Here is a 19,336-nt window from a genome sequence, read left to right on the forward strand (position 1 = left end):
AGCTAGAACTTGGAGTACTACATTGAATAGATATGGAGAGAGTGAACAGCCTTGTCTTGTTCCTGATTTTAGTGGAATTTGTTGAGCCAAAATTATCTCAGGGCCTGTACCACGAGTCCTATGGGACAGAAAAAAGCCTGGCTCGAGTTCAGGGCCTATACTTCGAGGCCAGTAGGCTCCAGTTTGAGTGAAAATGAGACAGCAAAAACTAGGTAGATACTCCTTCAGCCAGGGGGAAGGTTTGGCTGCCTCTCATTGGCTAGAAGTACCCCCACATCACAGGATGTCACTTAACATATATAAGCTGACATTCACAGTAATAAACTGAGTTCCTGATTGTCCTGTATCATGGGGCTGTGGGATGGGCAGATAGAGCACTCACCTTTCCCTGGGGAATAAGGAGGCTCAGTAAGCCTAGCAGGATGGCTTTGAGTTTCTCTCCATTTAGTTTGAGTTAGAGAGTCGGGATAGTTCCTCTTGTTCTTTGCAGTACCCACAACACATAACACAATGCTGCCATGCAGCAGAAGCATGAAGTTTTTGTCAGTCAAATGAGAACTCATCTAGTGAGTGTAAAACCATCTAGAAAGTCTTCTCTGGTAGAATGTGCTGTTGAGTCTCCTGGGAGATGCTGAAACCATAGGAGTCCACTGGGACAGGACCGGGGACCACAGACAGTCATTGTGTCAGGAGGAAGTGAGAAGAGGCAGTGAGAAGAACTCTAGAGAATGCAGGGATCAAGGCTTTGGTGCTGCACAAGTCAGAAACACATAGGGCCAGAACAAGGTGTGTCTGAAAGGCCTTGTGCACATCCCCCACAAAAAGCCTAAAGGAGAATGGCTTCTTAGGGTACTCCTAGAACTTTTGGGTATCTCTACCTTTCCTCCTACATTGTCATCAGGAGGCTTGTTGCTTAACCTGCCGAGATGCCTCTTATATCTTCCACCCCAACAGAGCTACATGAAGCTGATACAGTTTTTGGCAGGTTGTGGTTCCTTAACAGGTATCAAGTCAGTGATAAGTGAACGCCTATCAAGGATGTCACAGTGCTCAGCACACCCCCCACCTTGTGATTTCACAGTCTTAGCTCTCCTGTGGGGGATTTTACAGTGCCTAGTACAGGAAGGAACTCCTGTAGAAGATTCTAACCATGGTTGCCACCTAAGCTTAGTAGGTTTCATAGTGCACAACAAGAATGCACTCCATTCAGATTCACAAAGTAAAGAACATTGACCAAAATGGTACATCTTATCAAACCAAAAGAGAAGGTTGACATTTCCTGAATTTAGCCCCCCCCCCAAAAAAAATAGAGATTTGATTCAAAAACCAAGTCAATCAAAACCTGGAGTCTATAGGAGGTTGCTATATTACAATTTGGGGGGGGAAAAAAAACTAACTAGAGCCACAGTAGCTATTGATAAGTTAACTTAGTTCATTGCAAGCATCCTATTTTAGGAAAGAAATCTATTAAATGGAAAAATTAACTTTTGCCACATCAAATGACATAAGAACCAGAAAGTGGTATTGCATGGGTGTGGATACAAGCGAAATCATAGGTTTGATGGTCAAAAGTTGAAGGTGTCCCCATCCGATAGTCTCCATTTTCACTTCCAGCTAGGAGATTAACCCAACTACAGACATGGAAAAGGAAGAGACACAGTCACCAGTGACAGTTTTGAGGTAGCTACTGGAAAACAGAACCAGACAACTGGTGAAGGAAATGGAGAAGCCACCGGAGAGTGTTACAAAAGTGAATGAAGACAGAGGATGCGGAAATGTATCCTATACAATAAATATTCATATTCTCCCCCTTTTCTACCACCTTTTGATTATTTATACTCGTATTCTCTATTAGTGCCCATAAAGGGTGTCCAATTTTAGTAGAATTGGGACTAAGTCCTCACACTCAGTAGAGAAGGAACATGTTTCTAGAACTGGGCTGGATCCCTTCCTTCCTGTAGAACCGTGCTTCCTGGCCAGGGAAGATAAAGGCAGCATCTCTTGATACTGGTCTGACTAAACTTCGGAGTATTTGGGCCAGAAAAAAAAATTACAACTTTTGCACACTGTTCCACCTGCCTCCAGGTCTTGATTTCCCTGCCCACTAAACTGCGACCTATAGTCACCAATTTAGAAAACTATGCTATTAGGGTAAACAACCATTCGGAAGTGCTTTGTAATGCAGCTGACCAAAAAGACTTTGATTCTTTAAGCAGGTAATTTTTCACAGTATCAACAGTCATAAAAATGATCGTGCCCAATGACCTAGTCATTTTAGCCACAGAAATATGTCCTACAACAGGCATTCCACCCTTTTTCTATCAGCCCCCAGAATATCACCATTAATAGACTATTCCTAGGTTACAGACAAAATCTATTTAACCCAGGATGTGACTATGTGCAATTCCCACTTCTTTGCCTTCCAACCAGAGATAGAAGGAAAGAAATTTTTCTGAATTTAGTTATTCAGTAAACTAAGAAAATAAATAATCAAATGTAGTATTCTACCTGATAATAAATTAGTTGTGATTTCTGTAATCCATACCACAAAAGCAATGATTGGGGGTTCAAATTAAAAAAAAAAAAACTCCCATCCTATGAGATAACTCTAAAGAATGAAAAATGCCCAAACATAAGCGTTAGGCTGATGGCAACTCTCATTGCCTCATCATGGAAATCCTGGGTGTTAGCAGGGAGTTATGCCTTCTTGTCTCAAAGAGAAGTCATGGGTTTACATGGATGCAAGAGAAACAGCAAAACATAGTGGATGGAGTTGAGAAATTGGAAGGCCTGAACTGCTAACATCATCTGACTGAGACTTCCTATAACTACTTCAAAGGTTAATGAATCAGGCTGGAGAGATGAGTCAGCAGTTAAGAGAACTTGCTGATCTTGCAGATGCCCAAAGATGGAGTCCCAGAACTGCTCACAACCACCTGTAACTCCAGATTCAGATCTGGTGCCCTCTCCTGGCTTCCATGAGCACAGGCATGCACATGTGTATACACAGACATACACATATAAATCTTATACACATAAGATTGCTCTTATTTTAATTTTTTGTCATAAAGTATCTTTTATTGGGAAACATAAACAAACCACCTGTGCACATGACCCCAGGTCGACACTGCAAGCTTTCTCCTTTTGCCTTATAGGATCTTGACTTTGTGGATCACTGGCTTGTTCATTCCCTCAGTAGAGCCTTCACTAACTTGGTTCTGTTTCCTCCAGGCTCAAAATAAAATCAAACTCGTCTCAGGTCAAAGGCTGAACTGACAGTCTCTGGCGAGTGAAGAGAGTCATGCTTTTTAGGGGCCACTGGAAGCTGGCCCCTTAAAAAAAGCTTTCAGCTCCTCCAGGGGGGTAAAATGCTTCATCATTCGAATACCATCCACCATTTAGGGTTGTCCTCTTTACTGGATGGGTCGTAGTAGGGATTATTTTTTTCAAATGGTGTGTGGTCTGGGTAGACCTCCTTTACGATCTATTTATTTATTTATTTATTTACTTACTTACTTACTTATTAAAAATTTCCATCTTCTCCCCTCTTCCCATTTCCCTCCCACTCCTCCCACTCTTCCTCCCCCTCCCTCTCCAGTCCTAAGAGCAGTCAGGGTTCCCTGCCCCATGGAAAGTCCAAGGTCCTCCACCCTCCATCCAGATCTAGGAAGGTGAGCATCCAAACAGACCAGGCTCCCACAAAGCCAGTCCTTGCAGTAGAATCAAAACCCAGCGCCATTGTCCTTGGCTTCTCAGTCAGCCCTCATTGACAGCCACATTCAGAGAGTCCGGTTTGATCACATGCTCCATCACTCCCAGTCCAGCTGACCTTAAGTCCCATGATGCCTGGCTGTTTACAGTTGCTATGGTAGAAGAAAGCTTCTTCCTCCAACTTCATGGCCCTGAGGAAGTTCCGAGCCTGATAGTTGCAAACACCATCCCAGCAAGCTGTCTGGTTGGGCTGTGCTTTGAGATCCTCAACGCTGAACTTCACATCAACACCTTTCTCTAGCCAGCTTTCTGGCTTGAACCATTTTTTTGTTTTATGTGCCTTGGTGTTTTGCCTGCCTGTATGTCAGTGTGATGGTGTCAGATCCCCTGGAATTGGAGCTACAGACAGTTGTGAGCTGCCATGTGGGTGCTGGGAATTGAACACAGGTCCTCTGGAAGAGCAAACAGTGCTCTTAACTACTGAGCCATCTCTCCAGCCCCAGGGTAATTTTTTTTATTCAAGCAAAGTTGTCAAATACATCAAATAAAATTCCAGATATGTATGTGCTTTGAGATATAGACATTACATGAAGGTAATGTGTAATGCAGCATGCTAGCTCAGTCACTGGATGGGTCTAGTAGCAATGCTTTAGACCCAAACCTTACTTTTACTCGTTCCTGTTAAGAAACACTGTAAGAGTTCGAGTTGGTCTTCATATTCCCACACACAATGCAAAGACAAAAACACGGCCATGACATGACAAAATAAATATTTATTAGAAATCAAAACTATTTCCTCAATGAGGCCAAAGTAGTTTTCCTCTTTATGATTTCTTAAACATATAGTTTCACATATGCAGCACTAAAAACAAGTCCATAAGTTAAATTTTACAAGAATCAGGCACATTCAGTGAGAACAAGATGATAATTCTGTATCTGGAACTAAGATCACAGTAAATATAAAATAAGTTAAAAATGTGTAAGTCAATGCAGAAGTCAAGTATGGCTTACAGACTCTGGTGAGGGCCTGTCTCCCCGAGCCTCACTCAGAGCCAAAGGAGACAGTCACCAGGCCCTGAGGAAGGAAAGGAACCTCAATAATACTGTACTCTCTTGGGCAGGTGCCTAAGAGCTCAATGACTTCACAGTACAACTTTTTACTCCTTCCCCCGACACTGGGAAGGAAGGTGAGCACCTGTGTTATTCCAGACACACGACATAATGTCTAGAATACAGAACTCTTCCTGGGGAAATGTTCAGCTAAAACAGGGTTTACAGTTACTGTCTGAGCATGCTCGATCCCATACCTGGAAAATCTCTTCTCCCTACATTACTGAAATGTAAATCATTGGGTTTTAAGGTGTCCTGATAGGCCCATAGAGTCAGTGGTGTATATTGCTGTTTTCATTGTTGTTATTTGTTATTTGTGACTTTAGGCACATTCGATGTTTAGACTTGTCATTAGACTTGTAAAGACAATGCTAACTTCCATGACATGTGAGAGAAAAAAACTAGCCCCTGAATGTGCCAACTACAAAAACACCCAATGGTAAAACCTGTGCAGAAGAATACCTGTGGTCCAGATATCAGGACATGTTGGCTTCACCTGCTCTGACATGACTTTGGATAAGTCTATGTTCATTCTGGAGCCCAAGTGCCCAGGTGTATGGTGAGGGAATTGAACCTTTTGAACAGAACGCTTTTTGTCAAGCTTCCCTTCCTTGGTTTGGTAAACCTTCTTAACTTGACCCTCTGGGCTGAAAGCCTTTGGGGAATCCCACATTTAGACAAATACACAGTTCAGAAATGGTTTTGCCAACAAATTCCATCCAAATCCACAGAAAGTACAACACATAAGAAGGCAAAGGTCCAGCTGGTTATTTCTATCTGCCCAACTTCTGCCACCTTCTCTCCAAGTGGGACATGCAGAGCTAAGTGATTTTATCTACCAACTTCCAAGTCAAAGCAAAGTTGGGATTCTAGCTCCCTAGAGCCAATAATTGCCCTTCAAACAAAAACATCTGTTCAAGATGACTCAGGGAAACTTCAGCAATATAATACTGGTTTGTAGAATATCTAGGAACCTTAAATTTACCTGATTGCTTCTTCAACATCTTCCCCCATAAGTACTCAGCCCATTTCTTGAACACCCCCAAAAGCTGAAGCAGCTGTTTACCGAACTGAACCACAATGTTAGCCTAGTTCTCTCACTATTCCTGACCATCACGAGCACATCTGCTCCTTCTGCCCATGATGTCCCCCTCAAATATTCTCTTTTCCAGGGACACAAACATGCTTTGTCATCTTCCCCTCCCTGAGTGTGATCTTTGAGCTCTAGAGATTCCAGAAGTTGAGCAGGCAGTGGCTGCTGTTGGCTGGGCAGTCTGGTGCGGTAATCATTCGCCACCTCTCCCCAACCTGGCCATGAGGATGGATGGAATCGCCAACTTCTCATCTACTCAGCTAAACTGGGACACAGAACTTTCCAGAATGGAGAAACCTGCCAGAGTGAACTGCTTTACCTGGTCTCCAGTCAGGTTAATCACCAAACGCCAAGTTTTCTAAAGACCCAACTTATTTCTGATCCCTTTAACGTTTTTTTTTAAATCTTCATAATGATCTGTAATTCTATCTCAAACCTTTCCAAGTGAACCCATTTTACTAAATACCGGAAAGGGGGGAGGGGAGGCATAACATTTCCAGTCACTGGGGAAATTCTCCAGTCTCCAAACTGACTCTGAAATTTCAAGGAGAAGAAAACTCTGGGGCTGAGGATGTGAAAATAAGCCCCAAGTCAGACAGACCTTCTTTCCTCAGAAGCCTTCTGCTGCAGTTTCGAAATTCACAGTTAACAAAAACGTGCGCTAGCAGGGCAACTCAGGTGTCTTGCTGAATCTCCGCAAGGGAGACACTGACGTGTGCTTGTCACCTCTTGAGTTTTAAGACCTGAAAATAAATCAGCTGCTATTTCTGACTTAGCTACAGTGAGGCCAGCACTGGATGAGACTGGAAGAGGATGGTTGCCAAACCCTTCCCCCAGATCACAGCCTGGCTCCCTCAGGCTTTACGTTGTCCTGACTCTAGCTACCCTGAGACCTAGTATATAATACTTACATCCTATCCAAAAGCCCAAAATCTAGTTCTCAGCTTTTAAAGTTGCTTACTTCATCTGAAGTAATTTTCATTCAAAACTGAAATGTCTTTCCTGAACTAAAAATAAAAACCGTGTGTCAATTCACTATTAAAAACATCTCTCGGTTGGAGACAGGTTTAGCCTTGGATTTCATTCCAAGGATGGAGTCCAGTTTCCTGTTTGCTGGAGGTTCTGGAAGGGCATTTCCGTAGCTCACTGCCCTCCTCCCCCAGCAGATCTGACTTAGCTCGGGTCCTCTGCATATTCTGGTACAGGATCAAAAGTCTCCCACAAATTCAGGAGATGTAGTCATAGTGGGGAAGTAAAGAAGAAGTCTGGGTTGGAGCTGGCCTCAACAATAGGGTCATTCCAGAAAAAAGACTACTCGCCCCGCTCCTCAGACTCCCGTTCCTCCCTACCCCAGCACATGTTCCTTAGAGCCAAGCCAACCTGCAGGTACCTCACACTGAACTTCAGGAGACTTCCAGATTCAGGACTGCTGGCCAGGAATTTGTACTGACCTTCCTCAAGCCACAAAACCCAAGATACTTTCCTCTCAGACCCTGACCATTGCCCCTCAGCAACCACCAGTTGATGTGAGGATCGTTTTGCTTCTAATCCAGCATTCTGCACAACACCTCAGCACCAGGACTCGGCCTGCAGCATCAGGACCAACCACGGTGTCACATCAGTTCAAAGCCATGCTTTTACACCGACGTTTCTGGAAATTCCTCTAGTTCATCAAATGCATAGAGGGTTGTTTTGCTATTGCTCCTGGAAGAATCTTGGATTTTGTTCACATCTGCTACAGGGAGGGAACAAAGAGAGAGAGACATGGGCTTAGAAGTTCATCGCTCTGTACCCTGCTCCTGTGTGCTAGTGCAATCCTTTTTCCTGGTGGTGCTGAGGATTGAACCCAAGGCCTGAGCTATATCCCAGCCCCCAACCACTCAGTTTTCAAAACGTGTTCTAAATAATGCTATAGAGAGCCAGAGCTGGGGAGGACCTCCAGTTACACTGGTGGAAAAAGCACATGATTCACATGAAGTCATATGATCCACAAAAGAGGGTCCCACACCACCTCCCAGCAATAGTACCTGTCCGTCTTATGGGTCCTGGATCTTCATTAAGGAAGGACACATGTGTTTTCCATTCAGTCCACTTCACCTCGTTGATCCTGCATGTATGACAACTATAATCACTACTCCATGATCGCATCTCAGTAAGCAAACACATTTGGGATGCCCCGGTTTCTACATAGCTCCTCTTCTGACTGACACAGATGTGGGGATACCCAACCTCCTGTTTGCTGATCCTGCCCATATCAAGACTACTTCCCCACAGCCCCTCCCTCCGGGTTACCGCAGACACAGCCGGAAGTCCTCGTCTGCGACTTTGCACAGCTCTCCCATGCGGAATCTGCTTCTCAGCCATTCTGGTAACATTTTCTCAAACTCCAAGATGGTCCTGGCTCTCTAGGGAGATAAAGAAGCCTAAACTAGCTTCTTCAAGCTTGCTCCAAGAGCCCTACTCCAGAGGAGGGTACACCCTCAGGTACCCCATCTAGTAGATCACTCTGGTCCCACTTGTGCTTAACGCATACATCTTGACAGTTGAGGTCATCTACAGAACTCAAACATGAGAAAGCAGAAAAATTGGGGACAGATGGTTAAATTCCTTTAAGGTTGACATAAATAGTATATTTGGACACCAGGAGCCTCCTAATTGAAAGGTTGGGGTCCTTGGAACTGCAGATGAAGGAAAGTTCAGACGTCAAACTTTCCCACACTCTCTCCCAGGCTTGAACTCTATGGAGACTTTCCTGTTCTTGAGTCCAGTCTTCCTAGAACACTGTGTACAATCCAGCTGAAAAGGTCCTGGGAATTGGGAACCCTCTGTGTCAAACCAAAGCTTCTCTTCCTGTAGCTTTGTGTGTCTGTCCCTTGCAAGCATCTCTGCAGATATCTGAAGGGATGCCCTCCTCCTCAAACCCTACTTTCAAAAGCCACTTCCTAAGTGGCCCTATTTCTAGTAAGCTCACAGATCTGGTCATCACACAGGATCCACACTAGGAGTTGTTCTCAGGATTGAGAAATGATAATGTCCAAATAGAACAGAACAGAAACGTCACTTTCACTGTTCCAGACCCTTCCTTCTCCTGCTTCAACCTGAGGTCACCTTTCAATATCCACACATCATGGGGGCCATGAATAAAGCGTCCCTAAAAGCCTGCATGTCCCTGCATGTGCTGTTGTTCAAAACCAAAAGAACCTACATTAAGGCTCAAGAAGAATCTCAGGATGTGCCTCATACCCACTGGTGCTCATGGCTGTGCAAGACCTCAAGATGAGTGCTGAACAAAGTCCCAATAGAGGCCTCTGTCCCACTCACCTGCAGGCGCCAGATCCGCTCACTCTCTTTGGAGACATTTTCCACTGTCTCGCCCATCAGGGCAATGAGCATGTTGAGGAGGAGGACGAAGGTGAGGATGACATAGGTGATGAGCAGGAAGAGAAAGAGGATGGGGTAGGTGGAGTTCTGCTGAATGTTCAGGTCGCCCAGACCTATGGTGAGCTTGAAGAGCTCCAGCACCGCGTCGCTGAAGCTGCCGTAAGAGCTGCAGTCCTGCTTGTCTTTGGAGCACTTCTCAATCAGCGAGGCCAGCGCTGGGGGGAAAGAACGGATGACCTTGGGCTCCCTGGTGGCTGGCTACTCAGAGAACTCATGTGTTTGCATGTGTGCGCTGCTGCCTCCCTCCTTCTGGCAGCTCAGCTCCCATCTCTCTTCTTCTTCATCTCATGAGGCTGGTTTTCCTGCCGAGCCTCCAGAAATTCCTTTCTGTCAACTGAAGCGCGCCCTCTTCTCCCCTCCTCTACCCCCAGCTTGGCTCTCACTTATTCGCATCCTACCATGGTTGTGAACTGCCCTTTGCATGAACCTGGATCCATATAGACTAAGGTTCTGGCTCTGTGTACCTGAGTTACGGTATTCCCCAAGACCATGAGATCCTGCATCCCCTCTTGATATAGTGCTAAGAGTTCCCTGTGAATAAGATTGGGCTTGCTTTTCTCTTCTGTGCAATACACCACAGTGGTCTGTTGTGGAGTGAGCACAATGGGGAGGCTCATGTGTGAGTGAATGCTTGGAGGAATAAGTGAACAGGTGAAGGGTCAAATAAATAAGCAGCATTTGTCCCAGCAAAGGCATCGGACAGATGAGAGCAGCTGCCTAATTTGAGTCAACAGTCACTAGAGGAAGAAAAACAACACCCACAGAATTGACATGGAGAAAAACATGCTAAACATGCCATCTCTTTATGCAGTGGTTAGAAATAAAATTGGGTTATGCTGTTCCCACTGGATTTTATAAAGGGCCACTGTAGAATGGGTGGAAACATCCACTGAGTCTGTCTCAGATTATGATGGATGTGAAAGTCTGGGGAAACCACAGACTGGATGGGTAAAAGTAACAGTCAGGGGTTAATCCATGGGGTCACGGGTGATGATACCAACTTGATCAAGTTGCTGAGAGGAGGGGAAAAAATCTGCTTGGCAAACACCAATGTGGCAAGTACCGCGTCACTGCTGAGGCTGTCATGTTTTGCCATTCTGATATCTGGATAAAGTGCTTTACAAGCATGGGAGTTACTGTTAGTTAGGAAGCAATTACCTACTCCAAATCCAAGTAAGAACAGGATGTAAACAAACAAGAACTTCAGAACATCATGCAAAATGACCTACAAAGAAATGGACATGATTCAAGTGTGAGGTGCGAGCACACCATCTCTGTGCACCCATCTCCCTCCTGCCCACCTCAACCCTGCCTTCACTCTGATCATTTTCCTTCCCCTCTTCACCCCATTGATGCTCCCAGGTTCCTCTGAGTGCCCCATCTCTACAGGAAGCCCCCTTTCCTGCTTTGTTCCCTCAATCTTTGTTCCCTGCCTCTCTTTCCTCAATCTCACCTCCCAGGACACAGTCTCTCTGAGTCTCCCTGTGACTTTCTCTACGGAATCTCACATCTGGGCCTCCCTGGGGACAGTGGCTTGCCCGTGCCAGCCCATACCAACTTCTGAGAACTGATTGTTGAATTTGCATGAGTGTTGTGACCATGGCCATTAAGAAGAACTGAACAAAACATTCAATTGTAGGATAAAGAATTTCTGGGACTCTCATGAAAAACACCAAATTGTTTGGTTGAAGTGTGCCCAAAGCATAGGTCTCTAATGTTACACAGATAAATGGTAGTTGATGGCTGTGTTAACTAAGTTGAAATTAGTAGTCGCTTCACAGTATATAGCTATACCCAATTCTACACTTTAAATGAACACATATTTTCAATTGTAACTAAATAAAAGATAAGAAAAGAATCACAAAACTATTCAATCATTTAAATCAAACTTAGTGGAACATGCCTATAACTTAAGTGTGTTGAAGGCTGAGGCATGAAGCCCATGAGTTTATAACCAACTTGAGCTCTATATTAAGAACCTATCTCATAATCAAATTTTAGTCACATAAATTTATAATTAAGCTACATTTTTAAGATAATAAATATTCATAATTGAGAGTTCTCTGATTGTTTATATCTGGGGATGATTTATAGCTATTGTAACCAGAGAGTGGGACTAGTAGTAACAGTGTGCCTCTGCTCATCTCTCCCCGGCTGCCAAGTGACATAATCTCAGCATCTGCAAATCCACCAGGGAAGAATATTCACGTCATGAAAATTGGCAGTGCTACAAATATTTAAATCTTGCTGACAAAATGATCCTTGTTTTATTGATGTCTACATCTAGAATCAAGACAAGGGCCCAGAAAATTGTCAAAGCAGATTAAACTTTAAAATGTGACCTGTCAGCAACCTAAGGAAGTAAATGCAGAGATCAACAGCTAAACACTGTGCCGAGCTTCTGGAGACCAGCCCAAGAGAGGAAGGAGTGATAATATGAGCAAAGGGGTCATGACCATAATGGGGATATCCACAGAAACAGCTGACCTGAGCTAGTGAGAGCTCACTGGCTCTGAACTGATAGCGGGAAAATCTACACAGGAGCAAATTAGGCCCACTGAATGCGAGGGACAGTTGGGTGGCTTGGGTAGTCTGTGGGGCTACTGGGAGTGGGACCAGGATTTATCCCTAGTGCTTGAACTGACATTTTGGAGCCCATTCTTTTTGGAGGGATACCTTACTCAGCCTAGATATGGAGGCATGAGGGCCTCTGTCCTGCCTCAAAGTGATGTGTCAGACTTTATTGACTCCTCTTGGGAAGCCTTACCCTTTCTGAGGAGTGGATGGGGAACTTAGGTAAAGGGAAGGTGGCGGGTAGCAGGAGGAGGGGAGGGAGTAGGAACTGGGATAGGTGTGTAAAATAAGAAAAGATTGTTTTTTAAAAAGTAAATTTAATAATAAAAAATAAAATAAAATGTGGGCTGTTAGAAACTCTCAACTGGACCAAGTGCAGAGAATTAGTCTCCATGGAGGCTCAGCCACAAATGGGACATCAACTCCCCTCCCCACAGGTTCAGGGAGCACTGTGGAATAAAGGGCACAAAGATTGTAAGAGCCAAAGGTCAGGGACCATTAGATGGAAACAGTGTCTTCTGGACATGCCAGGACCAGTGTGCCAATGAACTGCAACTGTTGCCTATAGAACAGCTGCATAAGATCAAGCCAACAACCACTCCAGCATGGAGGGGGGTCACCAGCAACCCCAGTTGAGAAGCTGTTGGTAGTTGATGGCTTCTGGGGAAGAGAGGATCTGTTTTTCTTTAAGAACAGGGCCTTGCTAAGTTGATCACATCGCAGCAGATGACTCCACACCCAAGAGTATATGCGCAGCACAAATTGGAATCATTAGGTATGTATGTGTGTGTGGTTTTATATATTATATATGTATTATATATTCTATACACACGTGTGTATATATTTGTGATGTTTTTTAAAGGAAAGAGAACTTGATGTTAAGCGTGTTGGGTGAGGAAAGGAGAAGTTTGGCAGAGGAGTCAGGTAAATATGACCAAAATACACAGTAAGCACATATGAAATTTTCAAAACGTTAGTTAGAATATTATATTTTTAAGTATAGGCTGTCTCTTGCTGTTACATCATGACTAGCACAGGAGTGTCACCAATGCTTCTGGTGCTTGCTCACAGTTATCCAGCTCAACAAAGCAGTTGCTCTCCACTTGACTGACAAGCTCCAGGCTAAGTCTCCAGGGCTTCATCTCACCTTGCTGCTTACAAAGTAAACCGTCAACCAGCCTGAAGGTCAGACAGGAGCAGTGTTCACATGTCAGGTGCCACCACAGGCTGGTGACATTCTTCATATAGTAAAAATGTATGATGAATGTATGTATGCAATGTATATACACTTGGCTATGTATCCATAGACACACACATATATCCCAAAGGGCAGTTGTTAGATATTTTTCCAGCATACTGATGATCAAGGGTCAGAATATTTCCTTCATAAAGTATGCTCCTATCCACTGCCCAAACAACCCAGGTGTTTTAAGAGCTGGACATTTAATATCTGACCAAAACCCAAGGAAGACTGTGGCATTTTGGAGAAAGTGCTGGACTACTGAGTATTGCTTCAGATCTTAGCATCCACACCTGAAAAGTGGGCGCCCTGCCCTCAAAGGGCTCTCTGCGCAGTTCCCAGCATACCTTCTGGATCATGACGCTGTACATGCCCATGGACTGGAAACCTCTCGTGTAGTAGAGCATGTTCGCCCAGCCCAGGGCCATGGCCAGCACCAGGCAGGCGAGGTATTCTTTGCAGGCAAACAAGTACAAGAAGACAGACAGTATCACAAGCACAGCTTGGACAAAACTGTTCAGGAGACACAGGAGACAAGGGCCTTACTTCTCAGCAGCAGACAGAGACATTCAACCCCCAAACCTTAACCTCTCGAAGGGTCACCCCGGTGGCCGATGGTGATGAGATTGTAAGGCTGCCTGTCATCCATTTGGCTGGGTCTGAATGCAGTGTAGACTGCATCGCTAGCAGAAAAGCAGGGCCAGTGTGGACTGGTTGTACCTGGCTGGGACTTAAATATATATATACATCTCCAGTATGCTAGCAGACTCTGGCATACAGCCCACAATGCCAGATGACTTGGAAATCACCTACATGTTACAATTCCCACATAGATAGATGTGAGAAACACTAGGGTAGATTAATGATTTAGCAAAAAGTATGTTTTTAATAAAATTACAAATCTTCCAACATTCATACTCAGAAACTACTCATTTTAAAGTCTCCAAAAAGCCTATTCTTCTATCATTTTAAGGTATAACGTATGCCAAATGAAATAACACAGCTGGAAAATGACAGTTACCATCTTTCTACTTCTATGAAGTACCCAGCGTGGTCAAAATCAGAGACTAAAAATAGAAGGGTGGTTGCCAGAGAGGAAGACAGATGGGGTTAGGGTTTGCTCGGTCCAGAGTCTCAATTCTGCAAGAGGAAGAGCTACCTAGAGGCTGGGTGTACAGTCATGTACACTCCACAGCCTTGAGCTGTGCTTGAAAATGGTTACTATGGAGGCTTCAGGGGCAGCAAGATGGCTCAGGTGGTGAAGGTGCTTCCTGCCAAGTCTGACAACCTGAGTTTGATTCCTGGAACTCACGTAATAGGAGGAGAGAACCAACTCTTACATGGTGTCCTCTGACTTCCATATATGGCATGACTTCAACTATGGCATATGTCCTCCACCCTTCCTGTGTGCGCACACACACACAAACACACACACACACGCGCGCGCATGCACACACACTTAAATAAATATTTTTAAAGTATTTTAAAGATGGTAGTTTTTCTGTGAAACATCATTATGGAAGAGGTGGCAGAATGATTGCAAGAGCCAGAGGTTGAGGGGTCCTGCTGCAAAGCCGTGTTTTCTGAGCATGACAGGGTTGTAATTTATAAGAATCACAAGTGGCTGTGGCAGTAGAAACAAGAGCTGCACGAGATCAAGACAACCAAATTTCCAGTGTAAGTAAAGGAGGGGCTCACAAAGCCCCACCCATAGCTAAGGAGCTTTTGGCAATTGATGGCTGCTGGGGGAGGAAGAGTGCTTCCTTTGGTAGTGTGACCTTTGATCGGCTGCCCGCCTTGTCTATATAGTGAGTTCTGAGCCAGCTACATAGTGAAACCCTGTCTCTGAAAAACAAGCGGGTACATGAAATTGGGAGGGAGAAGTGGTAGAGAAATATGAGAGGTGGTGGAGGGGTGAGAGTAAAAGTTAGATTTGATAAAAATGTATTATATATGTATATGAAACTTTTCCGAACAATAAATACAGCAAGCAACAAGCATACATGATGAAAATATCCTCCTAAACAGTGCCTACACTTGCAGTTTGGAAGACATCTAACTGAAAACTCTTGTGTTTCTAATGTCCGACAGTTTCACAATTACAACGCCTCTAACCAAATTGAGGCCACAGCAAGCTTGCTTTTCCTGCAAGTGAAGAACAGAGGCCTGACTGATAAACCACACTAAGGACTGTGGTGAGCAAGGGTGCCCTACCCCCCTCTACCATAGCAAAACAAGGAAGAAACGGAAGAGCAGGACCAGAGACTGTGTAAACAAATCTTCTCTGGGACTATCGAACCTTCTCAGCAGTGGCAGGCACACATGTGCTCTGCGCTCACTCCGGGGCAGTGTCTAACTGGCCTGGTTCTCAACCTTCCTAATAATGCAACTCTTTAATACAATTATTCATGTTGTGGTGACCCCCAATCATAAAATTATCTTCACTATTATTTCATAATGGTAATTTTGCTACTGTAATGAATCATTCAGGATGGTCTTAGGTGACCCATGTGAAAGGGTTATTTAACTCCCCAAAGGGGCTGCAACTCTCAGGTTGAGAACCACTAGAGGGCAGGTACACACTTAATAAAACTAGGTAGGAGCAGGAGATGGCTCAGTTGGCATAAAACTTCTGCATGAGGACCTGAGTTCAGATCCCCAGCACTCATGTAAGAAAGCCACTGTGGCAGTGAGTGCTCACCATCCCAGCCCATGGGGAGGCAGAAACAGGATCTGATCCTCAGAGTTTGTTGACTAGCCAGTCTAGCCAATCAGGAACCTCCAGGTTCAGCAAAAGACCATGTCTCAAAAAGCAAAGGGTCTCAAAAAACAAGGCCAAGACTGATTGAGGAAGATACCCAACATCAAACTCTGACCTACATACATACACATGCACTCCTATACACGACCTGGGACATACACACACACACACACACACACACACACACACACACAATTAGAAACATCAGTTTCCTACATATTCAGAAGAAAGACATCAATAGTGTGGCACAGTTGTAGAACCAGTATTCTTCATCCTCAGCTTTGACAGTACCACAGAATCATGATGACCCTCTGCTCATTAAGGGAGGGGTCAGAGGAGAGCTCAGCGTCAGCTGCATCTGACTTCATGCAGAGAGGCTGCTAAACTGGGCCTTCTCACGGAAGCCCAGGGCCGCCAACACAGCAATAACTGGGGCTCTGACACTGCTGGGACACACGGTCATGGTGTGTAACTTACTACCCTACTCTGAGAACTCCAAAGGTGACTATACACAAGACTGATTTCTTAGATGCCTTCTCCTCCTGGCAAACCAAGATCTCAGGTGGCAACTTTAACATCATTGAAGCTAGAAGGGATTGCCTTAATATCTGCTGTGTGCAAACACCATCAGGACAGCCAAGCCTCTGTTTCTCTGGGGTGCCTGCCATTTGGGGCGCTGAGAGATGGAATCAGCCTTCCCATGCCATCAAGACAGGTTCTGTCCTAGGGGCTCCTGATCCTCTTCACGGGCATCTACATACATCTCCATCTAGAAGAGGCAGAGGGGGTCTCTGGACTATAATGATAGTAGATGCTTAGACATGGACACAGGCAGTGGCTGGACAGACCTACTCACAAGACAAAATGAAACCAGGCATCTGACAGGATGGACTGTAGATCAGAGGGTCTCAGCAGGAAAATGGCAATGCCCTAGAGAAACAGAAAAGAAAGGCTTAACCCTCTTCCTGCCCTCACCCAGGGTTCTAGGAAGTACTGCCCCCAGTGGGGATTCTGGGAGGGTTCTGTATGTGGTAGCTCAGCTGGAGTACAGGGGTGACCTGTGCCTGGAGGACATCACTGACCCCTCAGTGAGGGTAACCCCTCCCACAGGCTTCTCACCCCTCTCCTCGGCCCAGAAACAGCAAAGCCGCACAGTCACTATAGCTACCCGTCAAATGTGGCCTAATTTTCAGCTTCTGAGCTTTTGCGCCTGCTGCTTCTCATGGCCTCCTGTCCTGTCCTACTGTATTGATGAAGCTTCCACAACTACTCCCACTCCCAGACAAATCATCTCCCTCCCTCTAAACACTGTTCTCATCCACCTTACAGTCTCCGTGTTTGTGACCATTAGCTCCCTACCCAGCTGAGCTTAAGAAAGGCAAACTCCCTCCCTCCCTGTCACACATGCATCTCAGTGCCCCATATACAAAAGGCTCCAAGTCTGTAGGTTGGTTCATTGGCTGGTTGAACGGATAAGCAGGTAGGTACATGAGTGGATGCATGATCAGTGGATAAATGGATGGTCACACAGGTAGGGAAATAATTGAATAAAGAACAGAAGTGTGGTGCTGAGGTTGTGTAGGATTTGGAATGGATGACTGAGTGATTGGATAAAAGACAAGGTGGTAGAACCAAGAAGGAAGACTAATAGACACTGATGGCTTGAAGGATGTATACAAGGCACACAACTCGACAGATGAACAGAGGAGGAGATGGAGCCGATAGAATAGACCTGTCTTACTCATTGCTCTCTGTACTGTAACTTAGGAATCTAAGGCCTAGAAAGGAAATGTCTTTCTGAAACCCCTACAGTAGTGGCAATACAGGCTAGAGTGCAAGCCAGCCCTGTTCCCACCCTGTTGTCTCCAAAGGGCAGTCTAGAAGGGTATAGAAATATACTCACCTCTTTCACGGAGATACATGTGGCCCAGATAAGAACAAACATCCTACCTAGGAGTTGCAGCCAACTCATCTTGTGTGTCAGTGCCAAGGGGTGCGGGAGGTCCTGGGGAAGAAAGGAAGGAGATGATAAGGATGAGGAACAGGGAGGGAAGGGCAACACAAGTCCTGAAGGAACTAGGCTGTATAAGCATTCTGGGCCTTCAAGATGGACCAGAGGCCATTATGGAACCTCATCTCCTGGCCCTGCCTGCCCCTTGGTTCTCATTGAGAACCCAGAACTCTGCAGTGAGAGAGACAATGCTCTATTTGCTAACAAGCCCATTGCTTGGTTCTTTCCAACCACATCTACTATCAGACACTCGATGGGGCCTCCTCCCATAGTTCAGTGAAGCCAAGACTGCACTCCACTAACAGATGGGAAGCTGAGGCCCAGAGTTTTACCAAGTAACCTCTTCTCAACCCACCTTCTGTGGGCCTCACAGCAAACACAGTGAATTATAGAAAAACTGGGAAGGGCCTGAAGTTTCTTCACCCCCAACTCTCTCCCAGTATGAATCTCCCTAGATCTATTCACCTACAGTTTGGCTAACTATTCTGTGCACTGGAAACTTTGGAGAATAATTGGACAGCACTACGAAAAGGCCCTAGCCTCTCTGGACCTCAGTTTCCCCATGTCCACATGAGGCAGCTCTAAGATCCTCCACCTCAGACCTTCCCACCCACCACCCCACCCCTAAAACCCCCGTACCTTGTCCTCCCGGGGACGGTAGTAAGAGACGAGGGTCAAGGTGATGTTGTAGAAGAAATAGAAACAGAAGGACAGGAAGAACATGTACTTGGCGAATTTCTTCCACTTCATATGCAGCAGTGTGTGCAAGGGCTCCAGGGTCAGCATCTCATGCCGGTTCTGGGGACAGAACACCCCGTGGAGATGAGGCAGGCCAAGAAGGACCATTTTTCAAAGGGCCTATTAGGAGCCCATAGTCAGTGGGGTCAGTGGCAGAAGGCTCTAGTCATCGGAAGCAATGGACTGGCTTGATGGAAATGTTGGAAGGGTAACTCCCAGTTCCCATGGCTCCTTTAGGAGCAGTCAAATGCTCTGGGGGAAGGGGGCATACTGGGGCTTCTTTCAGGAAGAGCTGATGCACACTGGACTGGAAGCTAGAAAGGGGCTCTAGTATCTCTGTGACCTTAGGACATCGCCTGAACTTTTCTCGGCCTTCACCTCTTCATCTACACCACAACCCTTATCCACTCTGCCAAACAGGCTGCTGTGAGAGTCCAGGGAGCCTCTGGGAAGTAGGACTGTTGATAAAAATACAAAGGATAGATGCCTGGCCCTCTGCCTCACTTACCCCAAGAGCTGAAAACTGAGCTGATCCTCGGTCTTCACCCCCAGCTTCATTAGTGTTCCCTCTCCTACCTCCTCCAAAAAGGTCCAGATTGCTCCAGCTAGCGAGCACTCTGACTTACTGTGGATTCGAGTTTTGAGGAATAAATGCCT

General features: G+C 45.4%; 1 protein-coding gene and 1 pseudogene across 4 annotated transcripts in view; both read right to left on the bottom strand.

Moving 5' to 3' along the window:
• Positions 1 to 3,207: 3,207 nt before the first annotated feature.
• Positions 3,208 to 5,494, bottom strand: LOC125409586 (thymocyte nuclear protein 1-like; annotated as a pseudogene).
• Positions 4,465 to 19,336, bottom strand: part of Trpv3 (transient receptor potential cation channel subfamily V member 3) — a 32,563-nt gene continuing 17,691 nt past the window's right edge. For 3 of the 4 annotated variants that reach the window (XM_085695272.2, XM_048448714.3, XM_085695273.2), the window contains 9 exons: positions 18,581 to 18,739; positions 17,834 to 17,935; positions 16,787 to 16,860; positions 13,517 to 13,682; positions 10,514 to 10,580; positions 9,236 to 9,510; positions 8,207 to 8,319; positions 7,942 to 8,021; positions 4,465 to 7,649 (listed from right to left, as the gene is read on the bottom strand). In XM_085695272.2, the coding sequence (XP_085551398.1) occupies positions 7,552 to 7,649; positions 7,942 to 8,021; positions 8,207 to 8,319; positions 9,236 to 9,510; positions 10,514 to 10,580; positions 13,517 to 13,682; positions 16,787 to 16,860; positions 17,834 to 17,935; positions 18,581 to 18,739 (1,134 nt within the window). In that variant the 3' untranslated portion in view covers positions 4,465 to 7,551. The remainder of the gene's footprint in view (positions 7,650 to 7,941; positions 8,022 to 8,206; positions 8,320 to 9,235; positions 9,511 to 10,513; positions 10,581 to 13,516; positions 13,683 to 16,786; positions 16,861 to 17,833; positions 17,936 to 18,580; positions 18,740 to 19,336) is intronic. The other variant, XM_048448715.3, reaches the window with a different exon arrangement.

This window comes from Myodes glareolus, chromosome 9, assembly GCF_982192425.1.
Source record: "Myodes glareolus chromosome 9, mMyoGla1.1, whole genome shotgun sequence".
Lineage (NCBI taxonomy): Eukaryota > Metazoa > Chordata > Mammalia > Rodentia > Cricetidae > Myodes > Myodes glareolus.